General features: G+C 46.4%; 1 protein-coding gene across 1 annotated transcript in view; it reads right to left on the minus strand.

Annotated features, from left to right (window-relative positions):
- The window catches only part of ERO1B (endoplasmic reticulum oxidoreductase 1 beta), a 43,926-nt gene extending 30,767 nt beyond the window's left edge, over positions 1 to 13,159 (minus strand). Inside the window, exons 1-2 of the mRNA XM_054575503.1 lie at positions 12,891 to 13,159; positions 5,609 to 5,728 (exon numbers count right to left, since the gene is read on the minus strand). Coding sequence (XP_054431478.1) covers positions 5,609 to 5,728; positions 12,891 to 12,989 — 219 coding nt within the window. The 5' untranslated portion in view covers positions 12,990 to 13,159. The remainder of the gene's footprint in view (positions 1 to 5,608; positions 5,729 to 12,890) is intronic.
- Between the last annotated feature and the right edge of the window lie 3,230 nt (positions 13,160 to 16,389).

A 16,389-nucleotide genomic window follows, 5' to 3' on the forward strand; every position in this document is an offset into this window, starting at 1 on the left:
TGGCCACGTGCCTCCAGCCACACGAGGCTTCCTGCTGGGCACCCCCCGCCCCCCAACGGTGCTCCTTTCTGTCCCAGGGCCATCACAGAGGCTGTTCGTTCCTCCAGACTGTTCTATGGCTCACTCCCTTCGCCTCCTTCAGCTCTCCCACGGGACACTCACAGGTACCTCGGACTTACTAACATGTCCAAATCTGTTCTCTTCCCTCTAGCAATTCTGCCATCTCAGTAAATAGTCACTATCTTGGTTCCTCAAGCTAAAATCTTGTCACCTTCCTTCCGTCTTCACTTTCTCACCCCACGTATGACACCTCTGAAAGCTGGGCCAGATCGAAATCCAAGTCCCTGTACTGGCCGAGAAGGCCCTGCACGGTCTGCTCCCCTGCTCTCTGCCTTTTTCTCTGCATCCCTGTGGTTCCGCAACGACAGGAGGCACCCTGGGGCCTCAGGGCCTTCGCTCCTGCTGCACCCTCCGCCTGAGGCTCTCTCCGGATGGCTTGCTTTCTCGCTCCCTGTAGGTCTTCTTCCAACTCCACCTTCTCGGTTTGCTATTTTAAGTTGCTAAATTTCAGGCTACTTTTTAATGCAGCAATAGGTAACGAACGCACAGTGCCAGGAGAGGACTGTGGAAGGCACTGTAACACGCTGCTCAGGTCCCCCTTCGGGAACGTTGCAGGCAGCCAGCCTCCACTGGAGGGAGGCACTTTGCCCAAGGCCACGCACCCCTCTTCCTCTGACGGCCTTCACCGAATGACTTGTGTGGGGATGGAAAGGCCCAGACCCAGTCCCCGGCTGGTGTGGCTCAGTTGGTTGGAGCGTCATCCCATAAGCAAAAGGATGCGGGTTCAATTCCCAGCCAGGGCACACGCCTGGGTGGCAGGTTTGATCCCCAGTCCAGAGGTATGCGATCCCTGGCCCGGGCACATCTGGGAGGCCACCATGGGATGCTTCTCTCTGGCATCAGTGCTTGTCTCTCTGTCTAAAAAAGCAATGAAAAAGTGCCCTTGGGTGAGGACTAAAAATAAAAATAAAGGCCCAGGCCCTCCCTCAGCTGGGGACAGCTCTGGAGGGTCCCGGAGGCATCCGCTGAGGCTGCATCACAGCTTTACGTCTCTCTCCCCCCACGGTGGCTTCCCCCTCCCTCATCCTTCCCTAACTTGTTGGTTCCAAGAGCCGTCCCTAATTACCCCCCTTCACACACTAACAGCTGTCTCAGAATCAGCTTCCCATGGGACTTAACCTGTGACAACTTGTCCAGCTCTAGAAAAACAAACAAAACTATTGATATTTTTAATAGCATCACGTTAAATTTACATATTAACTTGGGGGAGAATTAACATCGTTATGCTACAAAGACACCGTCTGTTTGGTCAGCCTACTTTGAGCCTTTCAGGAGTGCTTTGGAGCTTTCTTACTGAAGGTTTTGCATACTTCTTCATACATTTATTCCTATATATTTTATCTTTATTCATTTCTAATGTAAATGGGGATTTCTCTTCTAGTATATTTCCTAACTTGTTCCTGTTTGTAATTATGAAGATACTGATTGTTGTGTTTATTAAATTTATAGCTTGCTATGTATTTTTATTGTTTGTGTTCAAAATTTATTATCTCCTTTGACTTTTCTAGGTATACTTTTGTCATTTATAAGTGGAAATAGTTTTAATTATTCTTTAAATATTTTTGTCTCTACTTGCTTTTTCTTGTTTGGCTACATGGGCTAATGCCTCCAACAGATGAGGAGAGTGTGGGCACCTTCTTAGCTTTTGACCCAGGTGAGAATTTCTTTAGTGGCTCCAAGTAAGATGCTAACAATGCTAATGTTAAGACTGGAATTATCATGTTAAGGAAGTACCCATAATTCTTAAATTGATTAAATTTTCTAAAAACCAGGAATGTGTGTTGAAACCCTAAAAGCCTCATCCTTGGACTTTGGAATGAAATCCACTTAGACATATTTTTTTTGTAATATGCTCAAAGTGCAGGCATCACGTTTGCTTTCACTTCTAACCTCACACCTGACATTCAATCCCTAAGGCTCGCTGGTGTTAACTTTTACACACAACATTAAGTCGATCATTTCTCCCCTCTTCCAACTCCACTCCCCGACCCCGAATCCATGCCCTTTCACCTGACGGTGCCACGGCCCCCTCATCACGCGCCGTCCCGCGCTGCCCGCCCCTCACCGGCACAGTCAGTCTGCTTTGTGCCGCTCTCTCCAGTGGCTCCTCATCGCACAATAGACCCCAGCGTCCTCACATGTTTAAAAAGGCCCCCCACTTGTCTCCCTCTGGCCCGCCTCTACCTCTTCCACTGGGTCTCCCTCACTTCCTCCAGTGACAGCAGTCGTGGCCTTCTTTCTCAAACGCTGACACCTTCCCGCCTGCAGTTCTAGTCTCCTCCCCGGGGATGTTCTCCCCAGACGCTGCCAGGGCTTGTCCTTTCACACCAGGAAGCTCTTGGCTCAAACTGCACAGCATGAACACCTTTCCTTCTGGACCACCCTCTTCTAAATAGGGCTACGGATGGTCCCCAGCCCCAGAACTCTCTATCTCCTATTTTGCTTTATTTTTCTCCATGGCATTTATCTTATAACCTCATAGAATTATATTTTATTGTTCACTGTCTCCCTTATCAGAATAAAAGCTCCATGAGGTCAGACTCTTTGTCTTATTCAGTACTAGATCCACAGCACCCAGAATACGGCCTGCTAAATCATTCAATGAACATTGGGTGAATAAAGGAACAGAATGGATAGTACAAGACAGAATTATATCTGCCAGTTACAACAGCCAACTGACCAGTTGATAGAAGTATACTGTTGCTTCTGCCTATATTTCCTTGTGGCATAATTACATAAATGTGTTTAAAATTCATCTCTTCTCTTAGCTCTCCTTTTCTGCCACTATGAGATATAGAGTATACTGGTTAAATTTCCTTCTTGTTTAATTCATAGGTCAACAGAACTGGAAGTGGATGTCACCCAAAGATCCGAGACCTGGAGCTAAATACATTAATCAGGTCTTGCGTTCTTCTCCTTGGGGAAAGGCTATGAGTACATTCTGGTTACATAGGGAGGAACTTCATTATGTTGGTAAGAACATTTTAAAATGTCACGTGTAAGGATAAACTGTATGTTGGCTCGCCAAGGACCATGTTGTACAATAGTTGTTGCCTGCCCAACTTTCATTTTTCCTTCCTCTGTAACATCCTCTAATTTCCCTTTCAGAAACAATTACTGCCTTTATAGTTATGCAAATAGGACTGTTAACCAAAGTGTCTTTCCCTCTTTTGGTCAAGGGTCCACATGACCCTACCTAGACTAATTTGATCCTTTCTCCCAGGAATCTGAATCTTATACAAAGTGTTGTAAAAATGTGGGGAAATGGTGAATTTGATCCAAAATTCTGGTGGCATGACAAAGAGAATGGTCTTTAGCTCTTGCCCTCATTTCTATCTTTTCTGAAACATGCTGCTTCAGCATACCTTCAATTTTGTGAGCTGCTCCATGCCTTTTTTTTAATGAAACATCTAAAATACCTAAACCATTGTTTCTTCATTTGTAAAATGTAGCTAATACCGGCCTGACAGTGCTCAGTATACAGGTTAAACGAGATGCTCATTCATTTGGTCAAATGTGTGAGTGCCTACTATCGACCAGGCCTGTGGGGAGGGGACACGGAAAGAGAAGGTACAACCCCAACACAGAGGAGTGAATGAGCGAGGGCGCCGGCAGACTGCACAGACATGAGGTCTGGATGTTCTGTGACGGGCTAGCCTGTGACGGAAGGGACACGTCCTCCACTGCACTGCACTGCACCGCACCAGAGGACATCGGCAATAGTCAACCACTGTGATCTGTAACGGCAGCAATTCCACGTGTTGACAATTCCATAAGCATGTGTAGCGGTTTTCTCCTATTTCCTTTAGTAGAAATGGAATTGGAGAAAGGAGCTACAAATGCAGTTAGATTTATGACTTTAGGGTGTGAATTAGAAGAAGCTATTCTAAACTGCCGTATTTGTATGTAAAATGCCCAGAACACTAGATACTCAATAGTTTCTTTAGGCATCCATTACTCTTGGAAATGGCTGTGGAATCTGCGTTCCTAAAGAACTGCATATAGAGGAGAAATAGTCATCTTTTTTGGATATTGTTGGTATTGATGGAGAAAAGAAGGTTGTGTTTCCTAATTTTTAATTCTCTAATTTGTTATCTTTCTATACAACTTAAAACTACCAAAGTACTGAATTTTTTTAATCTTCAAAAATATTTAAAGAACTGTAATAGCCCACATAGAATCAAGATAAAAGAGAAAATCATGCTCAACTTTTCAAATACACTAACAATGAAATCAAAGAACGTATAAGCCCAATTGAACACTTTAAGAACAAAAGCACAGGCAAGGCATGAGAGCAGCTTTTAAACTACTGTCCTTAAACTACTGAACGCTTAGACTACTGTTAAGTTTAAACTCCTGTTCTTATGCATACCGCCTTATTGCTGCTGCCTTTCCACTGTCACTGGTCACCCTGTAGGGAGTAGACGGCGGTCGGACTTCAGAACCACCCCTGCAGAGCTACTGTGGGTGGTGCTCGGCCTGTACCCTCAGCCTGGTCGGTGCCCTCCCAGGGAGCCGCCAGTGAGCATCTACTCTGCCGTGGCACCTTACACAGGGGGCAGCGCTGGCACATGGCACTGCCCTCAGCTCGGCTCAGCTCAGAGCCTGGGCAGGTGTGTCTGAACGGCAGGGCCTCGGTCACAAGGCCGGCTGGGCAAGTCAGTCTCTGGCATTTTCAGCTTCTGTGGAGGCAGGAGTCTGCCTCACAATTGAAAGTGAAAGATGGAACCCAAACATAAGAAGAGGGTTCAGATTCTAAGCGTTCCAAAAAGACTAACAGGTTTTGAGTCTAAGGGTTAATACATTAGTACAATAAGAAGACACTCTGGGTTGGCCAAAAAGTTCGTTTACTTCCATAAGCAGGCTTTAGTAGCACTTAGTTGCCTTTAACTTCATTTGAAACAATCTGGTTAGATTGTATTGTGACAGCTGTCATATCACCATGGATTTAAAAAATAACTTGCCAAAACTGGTGAATTTTTGTGTAGCCATTTTAATATCAAAAATGGAAGAATATATGCAATATTTTTGGCATATTATGCTTTATTATTTCAAGAAAGGTAAAAACACAACTGAAACGCAAAAAAAAAAATCTGTGCAGTGTATGGAGAAGGTATTGTGACTGATGGAATGTGTCAAAAGTGGTTTGTGAAGTTTCATGCTGGAGATTTCTCGCTGGAGGATGCACAGTCAGACAGACCAGCTGAAGGTGATAGCGATCAAATTGAGACATTGAGAACAATCAACGTTATACCATGCTGGTGATAGCCCACATTCTCAAAATATCCAAATCAATAAAGTTATTGGTGAAAATGAAAAACGTGTCTTTTATTTTATAGAAAAAAACATATGGACTTCTTGGCCAACCCAATACATAGGGTGCTAAAAAGAATCAAAAATGTGTTTTCAAAAGGGTAAAAAAGTCACATCTGTAGACAGTTATATAAAAATCTTTGTTATCAACAGAATAAAAAATTATTAACCATACCTTGTAATAACGGAAGTAGTCTCGCTCTTGCAATTTTTTTATTTTGGGGAAGATTTTGAAGGTGTTGAAGTTATCGATGCTATCAATGTCACACAAGCAATCATCCAGGACTCCGATGACCTAGTAAATATATATATATATAATTTAAAATACGTAAATGATGTTTGAGCCTGAACAAATCTGTACTATTACACAAAAAAAGATAACTTAGACATTCAAATTAGCTAGTATTTGCTAATTAATATACATAACAAAGTAATCACTTACTTTTTACTATGGTCAACTCAATAAAAAATGACAGAAGGATTAGATATACCCATTCTGAAGAACTAAACATTTTTGTTTAGGGGTCAAAAAGAAAAATATTGAATGTTTTTTCCTTTGCCTAAACATATATTAAATCCAAATGGTTGGTGGAATGCTAAAGCAACTTCTTCCAAAACTAACCTAGAAGGCAGAGACCGAATAACATTGCCGCGATGACCCTGGCTTTCTTTTAGACTGCCGCTTGTGGAGCACTTACGTGACAGGCACGGTGCTAAGTGCATTACATGTGCTCTCTTGTTCTCAGTGAATAATATTACCCCATTTAACATATAAAGAAATTAAGGCTTAGCAAGGTTAAAATAATTTTTCCAAAGTAGGAATGAGACTTAGTCCCAAGTCATTGTACTTTAAAACACATGCTCTTATTCACTACTCAAAGGATACATTAATGAAAGAAAAACTGGTATTTACAAGGCAAGTTCAGTGTCCAAAAATTCCATAAAACATTCTCCAGCTGAATTTTAAAACAGGACTCACCGACATGCATGGCTTAGGTGAATCCTCAGAAATTACAACGAGTGAAAAGTGCTAATCTCAAAAGGTCCTATACTGTATGGTTTCATTTATATATTTTTGAAATGACAAAATTCTAGAAAGGGAGCCCAGATTACTGGGTGGCAGAGCTTAGGGACTGGAGTAGGGGGTGGAGCTGGAGGAGGGACAGGGGCAGGGCAGCACCATGTGATGAAGTGGTTCACTGCCGGGACTGTGGCGGTGGATACACAAACCTACCTGTGACGGGAGAGTATGGAACTCACACATACTCACGTCAAAGACAAGTACAACGGGAATAAAAATGTAAAGGCCCTGAGACAGTAGGCTGGCCTGATGTTTTTGAGGAACAAAGAGGAGGACTATGTAGTAGGTAAAAAAAACAATCAGGAGAGCCTTGTAAGATTTTGGCTTATACAAAGCCCAGTGTTTTCTCACACCAGCCAACTCTCCAACATGAACTGGGTGCCCAATTCAACTCTGACGCTGCAGTGGGCAGTCAGGCACGAGCAGGGTAGGGACAACAGGCCAGGTACAGAAGGTCACCAGGGCCATGCCTAGCAGCAGGCAATTGTAGGGTGGGACCTCAGCCCTGTGGAGACCTTTCCTCCCCTAGCACATCTCCAGTCATGTGGTTTAGACCCCCTGACCTCTCATATCACTGGTCATACAGCCTGGACTCTCCCCTGACCCTAGCACGTCCCTGGTCATGCCCCCCTCAGAGGAGACAGACTCCCTTAGAGGAGGAAGAATGGAGCTCGAGAGAAGCCTCATTCGACTCCCACATAAGCCCTTGCAGGACCACTCCCGTAAGCGGTAAGCTATCAAGACAACAAGATTCTGACCGGCATCAAATAGCCTCAGTAACCAAAGCCTCAGGTCTATTGACCACAGAGATAGAGTTTTGGTCCAACCAGAGATGACATTTAGACCTTGGTTGTGTTTCAGCTCAAGGTCCAGCAAAGCAGCAACACCAGGAAGGACAAAGCCACAGCTGGCACCAGGACCAGGCGCACTGACTAACAACCCACTGCCCTGGGGCCAATCAGTAGAGACCACAACCCAGAAAGAATAGGCCTGCAAAGCTGATGAATATCCCATTGAGATCCTCCCCTGGGAGCTCCCCTAAGGTCCCCACCTTCAGAAGGGGCATAAAAACCTTCAGGATGGAGGACTCAGCACGGCTCTCATGTCTGTGTCTTTCCCCCTCCTTCCCCTGGTGTGGTCTCTGCCCTTCTTTTTCCTAAGCTCCAAGGGCTCTTCTTTTGCCTCTGAATTTGTTTCCTGAGCCCACGCAGCCCAGATGGCTCACTTCTACCTCTGTGACCTTCTAAATAAACTTTAACTTGTATTTGAGTCTTGACTCTGAATTCTTTCTTAGCTGGAACTCAAGTACCAGGGACCAATCCCCAGTACCATTTAGGTGCTGTTTTGCCACTAACAACACTATTGGGAGTTCAAGCGAAGCCTACAGACTAAGGGCTCAGTCACACAGGACTTCCTCCAACCCAAAGGCCAGTCTCAAACCCCAGGCCACCTGCACTTGAGGGCTATAAACACAAGTTTCCCGTGACTCCCTTCTTAGGTTTGATAATTTACTAGAAAGGCCTACAGAGCTCAGGAAAACACTTTACTAATGTTTACTGGTTTATTGTAAAGAATACATCTCAGGAGCAGCCAAAGGGAAGAGATGCACAGGGCTAGGTACTGGGAGGTGCAAGGCAGAGCTTCCATGTCTCTGAGCCACCTCCCACCAAGTCTCTGTATTTACCAAACTGGAAGATCATCAAAACTTGTGCGTTTGCCCTGGCTGGTGTGGCTCAGTAGACTGAGCACAGTCCTGTGAACCAAAAGGTCGCCTGTTCGATTCCCAGTCAGGGCACATGCCTGATCCCCAGTTGGGGGCATGTAAGAGGCAACTGATCGATGTATCTCTTGCACATTGATGTTTCTCTTTCTCCCTCTCTTCTCCTCTAAATAAATAAAATCTTAAAAAAAGAAATTATTGTCCTGAAACAGGAGTCTCTTCATGTCATTCCTCTGAATTAAAAACAAATTTCGTTTAAACTCGTGTTTTTAAGAGCTTTTACAGAGCTCCACCTCCAGCGCTCTCTCCCCATCCTAGAGGTCAGTGGGCAGGGCTGAAAGTCCCATCCTCTCATCACTTGTCCTTTCCAGTGACCCGTCCCACCTGGAGGCTACCCAGGGGTTCTCCACCTAAGTCTCTGCATTAACATTAACTGATTAAAAGGCTCTTGTTATGAATAACAAAAGGCACTCCTATTACTCAGGAAATTCCAAGGGTTTTAGGAGCCCTGTGGCCAGGAAGAGGTGACAAGGACCTAGTATATTATCATATGATACAACACTGAGTGAGATAGGAAGCTACTAGAGAGTTTAAACATGAAGTACAAGGTGACGTGGAGGGTTTCTCTTTTATTTTCTACGATCAAGGGAGGGAGCTGTTCGGGTAAGTGGGCAAGTGTGATAAGGTGACACTTTAGCAGAATCCTAAGTGAGCCACTGAACCACATGAATACATGAGGAAAGTGTGCTACGCATCTAGGTCTCGACAACAGCACACTTCCTTGTTTGAGGAACAGCAGCATGTTTAGTGGGGAGAAGACAGGGGGAAAGATCAGGAATTTGGCTCCTGGTACATCAAGTTTGAGATACTTGGTAATCACCCAAGTGGAAATATTGAAAGGTATTTGGAGATTCAGATCTAGAGCTGAGACTCCTAATCTGGAGGTTCTGAGAGTCAACTATGTAGGCGGTATTTAAAGCTGAGAGACTAAATGAGACAACCAGGATAGAGAGAGGAAAGAGTACAGAGAGAGGAAAGGGCACACAAGGTTCAAATGGTTAGTGGTTAGAGGCAGGGGAGGCGCAAGCAAAAGAAAATGAGAAAGACTGGACTACAAGATGGGAAGAAAATCGTACTAGTATCCCGAAGCCAAAAGAACAAAGTGTTTGAGGGCCAGTGAGAGGTGAGCTGTGAAAAATCTGCTGCTGATACATGAAGCAAACTGGTGTAAAAACTATCGGCTTCAGGAAGACATCCATGTGATCTTGACAAGAGCCACTCTGGGGAGGGGTAGGGACAATAGCCTGACAGGAATGGGCTGAAGATACGGCCAAAATAGGAGTAACAATGGCAGGTCTTTGGAGTTTTTTCTAGAGAGGGGAACAGAAAAATGGACTAGTCAGAAGAGATGGGTGGGTCAAGAGAGAGCTTTAAAATACTAGAATTAACAGCATGTTTTATAATGACAATAATAGTCCATTAGAGAAGGAAAAATTGATGATCCAGGAGCAAAAGGGCAGATCTGTTCAAGCCAGGTCCCTGAAATGGGAAAGGGGGATTGGCCTGTGAGTATGAACTGTTACCTATGGTAATCGAGAGAAGTCAAAATAGGTGGGCACAGAGACTAGCAGATGCACAGATGTGGGTTACTCTATCACTCCAATTTTGTTAGTGACATATGAAGCTAAGAGTAAGGATGAAGAGGTGTTGCAGGGTTAAGTAGAAGGAACAGACATCAAATAGTGTTTATTGCAATAATCCTGTCTTCTGCTGGATATACTCAGCTCTATGATCCATCCATTGAGTTTTTCATTGCACTTCTAGAACGATTTCATTGTTGTCATCTCTTTGGTAATTCTTTAATTTGGTCTCTTGTTCCCTTTTCATATTTTCAAATCTTTTTATTTACACACATTGAACAATTTAAAATTGTACCTTATATTTTCAGAACCTAGGTCATTATGGGTCTACTTTTATAGTCTCTATTTCTAATACCTCATTCATGGTGCCTGTGTGTTTTGTGATTTTTGACTGTCAGCTGCTATTCTTCCCGTTACCTTCGATCATTCTTTGGGGCCTAGGCTGAAAATAAACTCCTTCCGAGAGGATGGATATTTGCTTCTATCAGTCAGCTGGGAGCATAGCAACCTGAGACTGCTATAAATTAAGTTTTCTACTTGAACATTTCCCAGCGCAGGTGGCATGGATTTGGCCTGCAAACCTGTGTGAGTGGCTCCTGGTTACAAATTCTCAAGGGAGTTTTCCCCCTCCCCAAGCAAGTTCCTTTTCTTTCCCCTTACCCCCAGTGGGATTCGTTTCTCAGTCACCCTTCTATTGAGGGGGGTAGCTCTTTGGAGCCCAAGCTTCAGGGTGAGGTCTCCTTTTCGTTTCCTCTCCCAAAACAGACATGGCTTTATGTCTTGTCCATTCCACACCAAGCACCTGTGGCACAGAAGCTTGAGGTCTTTGGGGTGAGGGAAAATCCCCAGGGTAATGGACTAGAACGACACTGTTTGAGTCCCAAGGTTATATATGGCTTTCCTTCCGGGGCTGGGGTGGGGGTGGGGCTCTGTGTATTTCTGGATTTCATGCCACCTCAGAAATGCATGTAGAAAGATTTTAAAGTATATCTGACTGAAACTACTTCTACTTGTTGTATCACCTGTACGCACTGTCTTCACTTCCTAGTGCTTTGTCACACTACAAAACACATTTGCATTTCATTTACAGGAAAATGGGGTTGAGATATACAAATCCCTATTACTCTGTGTGCTCGAAAATATATCATTGCAAGGAGATATATTCTATATATTCATCTCAGTGATTTCTTGTGAATAAAAGTATTTTCCAAAAAAACCCCCCCAAAACTACTCTTTCCTTTGTGGTTTACTGTTTTGCTTCCAAGCTAGCATATGGAAGAAGCGTAGAAGAGCTGTCTTGGTTCCCCTTTTTCATTTTCCTGGGTTTCCGGTGCGTCATCTCTATACCAAAGCAGCAAGTGCACTGGGATGTACTGTGCAGATCACAAAGGGGCCCCCTGGGGCTCCACTTCATCTTGTTCACTGACTTAACAACTGTGATATTTTGTCATGTGAGCTCTTTGAACTTCGGTCATCTCTAGAGCCCCGTTTCTGAGACATATCAAATAAAATGAGAGAATGTATGTTAAAACTTGTTACAAATTAAAAGTACTATCTAAAATATGATCAAATGCTATCTTAGAAAGTACCACCAGAAACAAAAACCTAACACTCATGTTTGAGGACTGTTTGGCACAATGCTACACTGAATATGCACACATCTTTAATTTCATTAGGTGAATGAAATGAAAATTACATATGTTTACTTGTATATAATAAAAACGAAAGGGCAGATGCAATTATGAGGCATTAGCGCACATAATTAGTGGTAGGTGGAGAAACCAAAAAGAGTTAGAAAAGGAGAAAATCTCATGTTAAAAAATGTGAATGTAAATACCATTCAAAAACAAATGTCCAACCAGTAACTAGAAAGTAATTTTGCCAAAGTTTGCTTTTCATAAGTCTAGTGAGTATGCCCAGATTCCCACTATTTATATTTCAGTACTTTCCCAGAGGGGCTGAAAAGGCAGTTCGAAGGACCACTGTGCTACCTCTGCCTGCAAGGCTCGTTACAATGCTGCCTCCTGGGGTCACGTCCAGGGCCACCAAATCAAGACATCCGGCAGTGGGGCCAGAAAATCTGCGTTTTTAACATGCTCCTCCAAACCAAAAGTTCCTCCCTTTTATTTTTATCAAATCATTCACTAAAAAATATTCAAACATGGACACAAGCAGATTTCACGCATTCTGGGATTTAGTGCAGAGCATCAAAGGCTATGAAAAAAGTGTCTGAATAAAGTTAGAAGAACATGTTTACACGGTTACATAGTTATCTGAAATTTTTCTTCCCAATGAGCTTTAATTGCTTCAAATCACACTTCCCCTGGTTCAGGGCCACCTGAGACCCTGTTCCTCTCTCAGCAGTGCTGCCACTTCGCCGCAGGTGCAAACAGCAGCACCTGGCAGCGGTCTATCCCAACTCGACCGTGGAACCCAAAGCAAACACGCCTCCTAAGGGCAAAGATCTGGTCGCTAACCCTCCGACTTCCAGCATATTGAGAACACCTGTGTAATATAAGCTTCGCAAAGCAAGCCCCGAACTCCGCTCTCCGGCCCTCGCCGCCCCGCTGAGCCCACAAACCGACCCAGACCCGGGCTCGCACGTGGGGGCACCTGGGCGCCGCCAGGCAGACCGCACAAGTTGGTGAGATACAGCGGTCCTGCGCGGGGGTGACAGCCAGGAGACCCTCTAGTCCAGGAAGGGAAGTCCCGTCTCCTCCCGGTCCGCTCGGCTCCCGCAGGCCAGGGGTCTGCCTGCTAGTCCCCGCAGCTCCCCAAGGGCGAGGGGGGCGTTTCAGCGGGGATGTTTTCGCTCCCGTGCCTCCCGCCGCGCTCCAGCGGCTCCACAACAGTGCTCCGAACGCACACCCCCGGGCCCGCACCCTCTTCCCCTTTCCCTGCCGTCACCCCGAGTGTCGCCGCCCCGCGCAGCGGCGGCTCGCTGGCGCTTCCTGGACTCCTGTCAGGTCGCCCGCTGCCCTCAGGCCGCCCGGCCTCCCCGCCATCGCCGGCTCACCTGGGCCTCGACGACGCCCGGGAGGAGGCTCAGGGTGACCAGCAGCCGCACCGCGGCCGCCCCCCGCCCCGAGCCGGCCCGCCGGGCCCCCAGGCTCATGCTGCCCGCTCCCTGCACCGCGGCCGGCAGGGCCCCGAAGGGCCGGAGAACCGTGAGCGGCCCGGGCGACGACCCGCGGGGGCTGCTGCCGGCGGCGCCGAGAGTCCAGGGTCAGAGGTCCAGGAGCCCCGCAGCTGCCAGTGAGGCGGAGAGCCCAGCGCCCCCACCACATCCCCAGCGGCCCCGCCCCTCGCCAGGCCCCGCCCCGCCTCGCGCCCCGGCCCCTCCCCGAACGCGGGGCCTTGTGGGAATTGTGGTCCGCGCACAAGGCGGGGCCGCGGCGGAACGAACCCGGACGTGCCACTGTGGGGTCGCTCCGCCTCCCTCGGGCTGGCTCCTCGGCGGCCAATGAGGCGGGACCACGTGAGCCCCAAAACACTGGAGGTGCAGGCGAGGGTTTTTAGGAGGGACACCCCTCCCCCCGCGGTTGTCTTGGAAACACGGCCAGGCCTCCTGTGTCGTCGCCCCTTACCCCGCACTGCCACGCGCCTGAGTTCTGCCAGTACCCACGCACATTAGCATCTTCGACTCGGAACCTGAGGCGCTTTCTCTGTCGCTCTCCTGTGGCCTCATCTGCTGCGGGGGCCGCGGGAGCCCCCGTGGCTTCGGCCCCTTTTTCATTTGATACGGCGCAGACGTGCTGTCATGCTCTGCCGGTCCCACTCCCATTCCTAACAGGAGGGCACGTCGGCGAGCGTGAACAAACCCAAAAGTTCAGAATGTAATATGGGACTGGGGATAAACGCACAGAAAAACTTGTGATATAGACAGTGTTCAGCTCCCACCTGTAAACATTCTATCTTATTATGTGAGTCTAGACAAGTTACTAAAACCTCTGGATGCTTCAGTTTCCCCATCTTTATGTGAATACGATGATGCCTGCCTCAAAATGTGTTCCAGGATGACATGAGATTACAAAAGTGTTCTATCAATGATAGGTGCTATTAGTTTTATTAATGGCCTTGACCTCTAGAAAACTAGAAATGCAGCACCTTTAATGTGTATTAGGTACCCATCGCTTCTATAACAAATTACCACAAATTTAGTGGTTTAAGACAAATTTATTATCATATTTCTGGAGGTCAGAAATCCAAATTGGATCAGCAGGGTTGCCTTCCTTCCAGATGCTTTAGGGGGCAGCCTATTTCCTCAACGTCCAGCTTGCGACGCCACCTACTTACTTAGCTCAGGACCAGCACCACACTTTCACCTCTGCGCTCCCTCTCCGCTGTCACACGCTTCCTCTTTCGGAGCCGAACTCAACTGCCTCCCTCTCATAAAGACCCTGTGATTGCATGGTGTCCACCCAGATAATCCAGGATAACCTCCCCACCTCAAAATCCTTGATTCAGTCACATCTGCAAAGTCCTTTGTGCCACATGAAGTAACATAGGCACTGGTTCTGGGATGAGGGTGTGCACTTCTTTGAAGGAGCATCAATCAGCCTACACAGTGCACTTCAGAACACTTCCATAATTCATGGGGCTCAGTGAAAAATGAAAATACAGGGTCCTGGTTCCAAAAATATAAAGAATTTCAACACAGTGACAGCAGAGCATAACCCCAAGTGCAGGGCCTTAGCTTAAAAACAAAAAGACTTCACCTCCTGGCAAGGGCGAGGACACACCTGACTAGTGGCGTTGCTCTTATATCAGTCAGAGGCAAAGCAGTTGTACAGTCCTTAGTACATGCTAGCTTGTTACCTGTGTTGGTGGCCAGAGCTGGTTCGTGTCTGGGGCACATTAAAAAAAAACCCCAAAAACTAAAAAGAATTTTTGCTTGATTCTTTCAACTACTTTTCTACCTCTCCTCTTCTTTTCTTTGCCAAACCTCTATTTTCTATCCTCCCAGTCCCCTCTTCCTCATGTGAATGTGCTCTGTCCCCATCATTCTACTGAAGCTTTTCTCCTATCAGATCCAATGGACCTTTCTCAAGATTCCTTGTCTCTGTACTGCATTTCACGTTATTGGTAACCCTTCCTTTCAGGGGTTTTGTTCTAAAACATGCCAGGCATTTTCTGTTGTTAAAATAAAGTGGATTATAAATTTTCTTTTTATAACATCTCAGATCCTTCAATGGACCTTTAATCTCAGGTGCTCTCATGCCTCTGACCTCAAGTGCAGAATCCATGGCCTATAGGTAGAGCCCTTCTAGATTTGTCCCTGAGGGATCAGTTGGTGGAAAGGGGACAGCAGGCACAGAACTCCAGTGCAGGGGTCAGGGAGCTTTTGCTTCTTGGTGACCTAACTCAGAAAATAACAACAAGGATACACCCCCCTCCCTATTTATTTTCCAGCTCAGAAGCCTGACACACTCATCTTTTGGGGGCCAGGTTTTTTCTTGGTGAGTGAAATTGGAAATCCCAGCTGTTTATCAGCAGATGCTGTGTAGCCAGATTCATTCGCAGTGATGCTGCGGGGACCTGTTTCAGCAGCCACTGTTAGAACGCGTGGTATGAGGGGTAGTCCCTTGGGGGGCAGGCTGCCGCCTTCTTTGTTCTCTCACCCTGGCCTCCTCGTTCACTGTCGCTGTCCCTGGAACCAGCTGCACTGAAAGCGGCACCGGGAGCCATCCGTGATGTCGCCTCTGCGTTTGAACCTTTCCATCCCTAGCACTGCGGCTGGAGGTTGTAACAGAGGAAGGAAAGTGTATAATGTGATCCCTTTCGGTTGCAAGCCACAAAAAAATCACCTCGAGCTAAATTCTTTTGTAAAAGAATAGCAACTGAAAAAACCGTGGAACAGCTTACAGCAGCAATTTTCAATGGGTGTGCGGCAAGAATTTTTAAAACATATAGCACCCATTTAGTCAGGGGCACTGGCCTCTTTTCTTTCCTATTGTCAAATAACAAAATGACAACAGCCCACACAATGATAGCTGGCCGGTGTGAATGACTCAACATTATGCCTTTTTTTATTTTCTCTTGTCAGATTGGCAAGTAGTTTTGGTGTGTCACAGAATTTTAGTGATTAGTCGATGTGTGCCGAGAGATGAAAAAGGTTGAAAATCGCTGGCTTCCATTATCGATGAAGATGTCACCACTCACACCTCTGGGAAGGAAAACGCATTAGGACAGCACCTGGGGACTCTAAGCCGAGTCTTTCTCAGGGCACTGCCGTTGGACCGATCAATTCCAATCCCTTTTAGTCCTTTGTACATCTTTCAAAATTCAAAGTCCTTCCAGAGCTTAGCTTGAGGGGAGAGAGCAGGAGTGTGCGGAGTGAGCAAGAGCTGGGCAAGCAGACAGTGAGCCGCGCTCTCCCCTCAACTGTTGACGGGGGCGGGGAGCTGCTCAGACAGAGCAGCACGTGTGCCCCTCAGGCAGCCGAGTTTCCCCTCCGGCATTCCATTCCCACTTTTTCTTCACCTCAGGGTGTAGTTACACGTTCACTAAATTAT

The sequence above is a fragment of the Pteronotus mesoamericanus genome, unplaced genomic scaffold (assembly GCF_021234165.1).
Source record: "Pteronotus mesoamericanus isolate MK-2021 breed Mesoamerican mustached bat unplaced genomic scaffold, CSHL_Meso_final contig_303, whole genome shotgun sequence".
NCBI lineage: Eukaryota > Metazoa > Chordata > Mammalia > Chiroptera > Mormoopidae > Pteronotus > Pteronotus mesoamericanus.